The 7,223-nt window shown below is 48.0% G+C and overlaps 1 protein-coding gene across 1 annotated transcript; it reads right to left on the reverse strand.

Annotated features, from left to right (window-relative positions):
• Positions 1-221: 221 nt before the first annotated feature.
• On the reverse strand, positions 222-7,173 carry si:dkey-22o22.2 (neural-cadherin; the record flags this gene model as incomplete). The annotated part of the gene is made up of 5 exons (XM_034678373.1): positions 222-1,996; positions 2,209-2,366; positions 5,262-5,512; positions 5,633-5,813; positions 6,981-7,173. Coding segments are annotated over 5 exons (1,470 nt in total), but the record flags the coding sequence as incomplete, so codon positions are not given.
• Positions 7,174-7,223: the final 50 nt, after the last annotated feature.

Here is a 7,223-nt window from a genome sequence, read left to right on the forward strand (position 1 = left end):
TAAAGTTGTAAAGTCCTAAAGTTGTAAAGTTGTAAAGTTGTAAAGTTGTAAACTCGTAAAGTTGTAAAGTTGTAAAGTCGTAAAGTCGTAAAGTTGTAAAGTCGTAAAGTCGTAAAGTTGTAAAGTCGTAAAGTTGTAAAGTTGTAAAGTTGTAAAGTCGTAAAGTTGTAAAGTCATAAAGTTGTAAAGTCATGAAGTTGTAAAGTCGTAAAGTTGTAAAGTCGTAAAGTCGTAAAGTTGTAAAGTCGTAAAGTTGTAAAGTCGTAAAGTTGTAAAGTCGTGAACAGGAAATGCTAAGCGTTCAAGTAGTAACTTAAAGGGAACAAAGGAGACGCGTTTTGCCGCTGCCTGTCTCAAAAGGACTTTTGTGTTTCTGTTGTCGTTTGTTATTTTATTCCTTCGTTAATATTTATTGTTATTTAACTTTTTGTGTGTTGATAATAAAAAATGACACGACCAAGCGACTGAACACTTCCTGTCTCGATTGAGTTCCCTTTTTCGTTAAGTTTCTGACGGGACGTGAACGCAGCGCTGCCTCCCTCTCTGTCTGTATCACTGTGTTGATGGGGTTGTTGCTGTGTGGCGCCCTCTAGTGGTGCTGAGGCTGCAGGTCTTGGCTGTGGCGCCCTGTAGTGGTGCTGAGGCTGTGGGTCGTGGCTGTGGCGCCCTGTAGTGGTGCTGAGGCTGCAGGTCGTGGCTGTGGCGCCCTCTAGTGTTGCTGAGGGAGCGGGTCTTGGCTGTGGCGCCCTCTAGTGTTGCTGAGGCAGCGGATCTTGGCTGTGGCGCCCTCTAGTGGTGCTGAGGCAGCGGGTCGTGGCTGTGGCGCCCTCTAGTGTTGCTGAGGGAGCGGGTCTTGGCTGTGGCGCCCTCTAGTGTTGCTGAGGCAGCGGGTCTTGGCTGTGGCGCCCTCTAGTGGTGCTGAGGGAGCGGGTCGTGGCTGTGGCGCCCTCTAGTGGTGCTGAGGGAGCGGGTCGTGGCTGTGGCGCCCTCTAGTGTTGCTGAGGGAGCGGGTCGTGGCTGTGGCGCCCTCTAGTGGTGCTGAGGCAGCGGGTCGTGGCTGTGGCGCCCTCTAGTGTTGCTGAGGGAGCGGGTCGTGGCTGTGGCGCCCTCTAGTGGTGCTGAGGCTGCAGGTCGTGGCTGTGGCGCCCTCTAGTGTTGCTGAGGGAGCGGGTCGTGGCTGTGGCGCCCTCTAGTGTTGCTGAGGCTGCAGGTCATGGCTGTGGAGCCCTCTAGTGTTGCTGAGGCTGCAGGTCGTGGCTGTGGCGCCCTCTAGTGTTGCTGAGGGAGCGGGTCTTGGCTGTGGCGCCCTCTAGTGGTGCTGAGGCAGCGGGTCTTGGCTGTGGCTCCTCTGGATGTAAGCGACTGCGTCTCTGTACGTGAGGGCGAGCTGCGGCCGGTCGTACATCTCGCTCAGAGCGTGAAACTTCGGTCCCCACTGCGACAGCCTGTTGTACACAAACCCCCCTTCATCCTCCTCCTCCTCCTCTTCCTCCTCGCAGGGGGCGGAGCTAACGTTCCTGCACGAAGCCCCCGAGCCCAGCGAGCTGAGACTTCCTACAGACGACCCCGCTCCCTCCACGCACCACACGTGGTACGCGTCCAGCGGGTACGCCTCGCTGTCGTTGTCCGCCTCCCAGATGATCCTCGCCACGTAGCTTTTAAAGTCCACATGAGAACGAGACGCCGCCGTCACCGCCGACAACACCTCCACGTATCCTCCCGCTTCGCTCATCTCGCCGTCCCGCGTGGAAGGAGCGCTGTAGTTGGAGTAGGTGGCGTCCCCGGTGTAGTTGTTGTTGTTGGCGTGCTGATGGTGGTGATGATGGTGGTGAGGGATGCTGAGGTAGGGAGCGCCGGAGCTGCAGGAGGAGCTGGACGGGTGCACCTCCTCCTGGGAGCCCGGGGAGGACTTGATGAGGGGCGCCGTGGTGCAGGACGAGGACTGAGATAAACTGGAGCAGAGCGGGCGCTTCAGCTCGGTGATGTCATACCCGTTCTGCGTGGAAAGAGATTAACTTTAAAATCATTCCTTCAAAATAAAAGCTCAAACATTTATCTGCCTTTAAAGGGCCATACCGCTGTTTACTGATACATGAACTCATTTCAAACTTTCCTCTATAAAGTTAGCCATTATGCAAGAGGCAGAACATGTGTGTGTGTGTGTGTGTGTTCATGTGTGTGTGTGTGTGTGTGTGTGTGTGTGTGTACCTGGTCCTGCTCCCCTCCTCCCTCCTCGTTGTAGTTGAGGATGTTTTCTCGGATGTCCTCCCAGCTCTCGTGTTCAGCGGGGATGTGATAAACTCCTCGCTTCCTGAACTTGTTACGGCTGCCTTTCTGGTTCCACACCGTCACCGCCACCAGCACCGCTACACACACACACACACACACACACACACACACACACACACACACACACACACACACACAGAAGGAGAGGATAAATATGCATCTCTGCAAATGTGCCTCTGCACCAGAGGGAGAGATATTATTTCCTTCCTGTACATTCAGCTCGTTAAAGCGGCTCGGCGGAGTCGTTGGCGGCGGATAAACGAGCGTTGTGTTCATTGAGAGACGTCAGTGTGATGATTATTAACAGGTGAAGAAGAAATGAGCCTCCTAATGACGGCAGCATTAGTTCAACATCCTTCACCCGGAGGTCTAAAAACTTCTCAGATCTCCTTCAGAGTTCGACCTCTTCAGGAGGAGAGGGGGCTGATGGGAAATGTAGTTGTGATGTGGAGGTCTTTTGGATGTGATGGATTTCATGTGACAGAAATCAGTCAGCTGATCGATGCTGATGGAAAACTGATCGATCCGTTCGGCTGTTACACAAGTTCAGAACAAAAGGTCTTCAGAGGGGTCGCTTGATTTTATGTCACACTTTGTTTTTGTGTTTGTCCGACTCAGCACTCTCTCAACTCTGCAACTAAAGTCGCTTTACAACCAGAAGTACCAGGAACTACCAACATAAGGAGCTTTTTGACTGCAGGAACTTTAGTCTGGAACTTTCCCCAGGATCTGTGCTTTTCAACCACAGGAACCAGGGTCTAAATTTAGTTCAGGTGTAGATAATCTCCCCCCTAAAAAGCCCCTGCTAGGGGGGTAGTACTTTTCAAAAGTCCCGGGACTTTCAGGGGGCGGGGCCTGCAATCCTGAACGTGTCTGATTGGTAGATTAACCTCAGTGTTTTTATTCCTCCCTCCGTCCACAATAACATCACACACATCTGTGATTCTCTTGATTTCTCTTTCTTTCATTAGTTTTTATTTGTTCTATCTTTTTTGTATGTGTGTGTACTTTTCAAAAGAAGAAGCTGTGATTCTCTTGATTTAGCAGCTTGTAACAGTAGTCTTCTCTCAGCCCACCGTGAATGCGTCTCTCCCGGTGTTCCAGTTTTAAAAGTGACCCTGTAAACTGGAGACCTTCAGCTGAACGTGTCAGTGTTTGTGGAGTTTACACAGCTGTTGAAACACAGAGGGAGTTCCTGGGAATGCAAACTAGTTTAGTTTTTATTAAGATTTCAAAATATCCTCATCAGATATTTAATGATGGTCTAAAGACGTTTATGAGGGATGCATCCGGCTGAGAGTCTCCAGTTAACAGGGTCGCAGTTTAAACCAAAACACCGGCCGATCTCTGCCACGGCTTTCGTTACTTTTGCTATGTTTTTAACCACAGGCGCAAAATTTTCACTTTTTTTCATGTTTTTCTGCTTTTGGAGCACAATTTCAAATTTGAGGAAAGTTCATTTTTTCGACAGGCTCCGGGTCAAATTTCTTTTTCAATTTTTTTTTTTCAATTTTTTTTTTTTCAATTTTTTTTTTTCAATTTTTTTTTTGTCAAATTAAAAATAATAATAATAATTAAAAAAAAAAAATTCAAAAAAAAAATTTCAAATTTTTTTTTTCAAATTTTTTTTTTCGAAATTTCTTTTTCAAAATTTCTTTTCAAAAAATGTTTTTCAAATTTTTTTTTTCAAAATTTTCCAAAAACCATTCACAGTCTTTGTTTTTTCCATCTGTGATGAATGGCATTCGTCTTTGTTTTGCTGCCCTCTACTGGTCTGGTGGTGTAGTGCCAAAGGATTTTAAAGCCGTGTTGAAACGTCTTTGCTGCTCGCGCTTATCTCCTCTCACGTGTTGATTCAGTGAATCCATCTGTGATGAAATATAGCACCATCTAAAACAGACCAGCTGAGTCTCTTCATGCTAACAGGCTAACTGTTGTGTTGCTAGTAATGATACCTGCCTGTCCGTCTGCTTCTATGGTGTCATCTGTGATGAATGGGAAAGAAAGAAAGAAACAAACAAAGAAAGAAAGAAACAAAGAAAGAAAGAATGGAAAAATGAATGAAAGAAAGAGAGAAGGAAGGATTGAAAGGAAAAAGAAATGAAAGAAAGAAAGAAGCATTTACTTTTTTCCTCCATACGTCACTGGCCTGATTTACACAATCTACCCGGGACTTCAGCCCGCGGTCGAACCGCAGACAACAATGGGGGCACAGGAACCTTTTAGTTCAGGGTAAAGTAGTTCCGGGGGCTAAAAGACCCCGGAACTCTTGGTCCAAATGCACCTTTAGATTGATTTCACTGAAATTGGTGTTTAGGTTGGAGAAAATGCTTTCTCACTTCTGAAACTGAGACTGTCCGAGGAGTACCTGAATGCAGCGTTGGTGTCAGAGAGAGAGAGAGAGGTTTTTGGTACGACATCCATATAAAAGATAACACTGTTAACCCAACAAGGTCAACAGGTCTCATTATGTGAGGTTCCTCTTTAAAGAGACTCGTAGCTGAAGGAGAGAAGCTAAAGTCGGTGTAACAGGAACGATGTGTTTGGAATCAGATCAGAGCTGAGCTGCAGGCGAAAGAGAGAAAGTTGAAACAGTCAGGATGATCCGATGAAGAAGTAAACAACCTTCTCCACATCAGTGAGAGATACGAGTGATTTGATCTCAGAGGCATTTCTGAAGTGATAAAAACACGACTGGAAACCTTTCAGCTCGACGCTTCGGTTCAAGGCTGGAGACGAATATAACAACATGAGGAGAGAGACTGAGGACGAATGAATCCGTCCTCTCTCTGTGTTTGAGTTAAGTCGCTCTTTAATCAGCCTTGTTGTGAACTCGTCAGCTCTTCTTCACTTCACATAAAGCGTTTAGAGCAGCAGTTATGAGAGGAAGTGACTCATGCTTCAGTTTGTTTTGTCGCCTGAAGACGGTAAAAGAGAGAAAGTTTGTCTCTCTTTCTAAACGTGTCTCTTACCGAAGAAGACCAGCAGACACATGCTGATGGCGAGGATGGAGCTGGGGCTGAGGGCGGCCATTCTGTGACCTTTGACCTGCCCCAGCTCGCAGCGCTGACCCCTGAAACCCTCCTGACAGCGGCAGCGGTAGCTGTCGGGCGACAGCGCCTGGCAGACGCCGCCGTTACGGCAGGAGGACGGTCCGCAGGGCGACGGCACGCAGCGCTGCTCGCCGGAGTCGTCCGTCACCGTCACCTGGCTGCCCGGACACCTGCAAGACGACGCAGAGGGACAGAGGGTGATGAGATCAGATGTTCAGGACTTAGTTAGAATGATGTGTGTGTGTGTGTGTGTGTGTGTGTGTGTGTGTGTGTGTGTGTGTGTGTTTTACCTGCACTGGTGCTGCCTCCACAGGTCGATGCAGCGCAGAGGGCTGCGGCACGGTTGGCTGCTGCAGGCGCTGCTGGAGCACCCCGAGGTGACGCCCCGCCTCTCCAGCACCGTCACCAAGTCCCGGCTCTGACCGTCCAGAGGGAGGACCTGACCGTTAAAACGAACGTCCCTCAGGCAGCCTGCAGGAGGAACATGCAAACGTAGAGAAGTTTAGAATTCATAAATACAACCTCTAATTCTGATGGTACTGTCATGAGAGCCGGCTTGCTTTGCCTACTTTTCAAGATTCACTGATTTGTCAAATCATTCTGAACAAGTCCGGATTCTAGAACTCTGAGATCAAAGTGAGGATTCTAGACCTGAGATCAACGTCAGGATTCTAGACCTGAGATCAACGTCAGGATTCTAAAACTCTGAGATCAACGTCAGGATTCTAGACCTGAGATCAACGTCAGGATTCTAGACCTGAGATCAACGTCAGGATTCTAAAACTCTGAGATCAACGTCAGGATTCTAGAACTCTGAGATCAAAGTCAGGATTCTAGTACTCTGAGATCAAAGTCAGGATTCTAGAACTCTGAGATCAACGTCAGGATTCTAGAACTCTGAGATCAAAGTCAGGATTCTAGAACTCTGAGATTAAAGTCAGGATTCTAGAACTCTGAGATCAAAGTCAGGATTCTAGAACTCTGAGATCAACGTCAGGATTCTAGAACTCTGAGATTAAAGTCAGGATTCTAGAACTCTGAGATCAACGTCAGGATTCTAGAACTCTGAGATTAAAGTCAGGATTCTAGAACTCTGAGATCAAAGTGAGGATTCTAGAACTCTGAGATCAAAGTGAGGATTCTAGAACTCTGAGATCAAAGTCAGGATTCTAGAACTCTGACATCAAAGTCAGGATTCTAGAACTTTGAGATCAAAGTCAGGATTCTAGAACTTTGAGATCAAAGTCAGGATTCTAGAACTTTGAGATCAAAGTCAGGATTGTAGAACTCTGAGATCAAAGTGAGGATTCTAGACCTCTGAGATCAAAGTGAGGATTCTAGAACTCTGAGATCAAAGTGAGGATTCTAGAACTTTGAGATCAAAGTCAGGATTGTAGAACTCTGAGATCAAAGTCAGGATTCTAGAACTCTGACATCAAAGTCAGGATTCTAGAACTTTGAGATCAAAGTCAGGATTTTAGAACTCTGACATCAAAGTCAGGATTCTAGAACTTTGAGATCAAAGTCAGGATTTTAGAACTCTGAGATCAAAGTCAGGATTCTAGACCTCTGAGATCAAAGTCAGGATTCTAGAACACGGAGGAAACAAAGTCAGACCTGCACATGTTCCGTTCTCACCCTGAAAGTCGGCCTTGTCTCCGGCGTTCGGCGTGTTCCCGACCATCACGCTGGCCGGGTGGACCACGATCTCCCTGCGGGTCCCCAGCCGGGCCTGGACCTCCCGGGAGCCCCCGCCTTGCTCCAGCTGCAGGGTGAACAGGTTGTCGTGTCGAATGAGGCCGACCTGGACCCACTGCCCGATGTCCACCCGCTGGCCGGGGAGCCGCAGAGCCTGGGCGCCGTCACCGAGGTTGGACCGCA

Source organism: Notolabrus celidotus, unplaced genomic scaffold (assembly GCF_009762535.1).
Source record: "Notolabrus celidotus isolate fNotCel1 unplaced genomic scaffold, fNotCel1.pri scaffold_140_arrow_ctg1, whole genome shotgun sequence".
NCBI classification, from domain to species: Eukaryota; Metazoa; Chordata; class Actinopteri; order Labriformes; family Labridae; genus Notolabrus; species Notolabrus celidotus.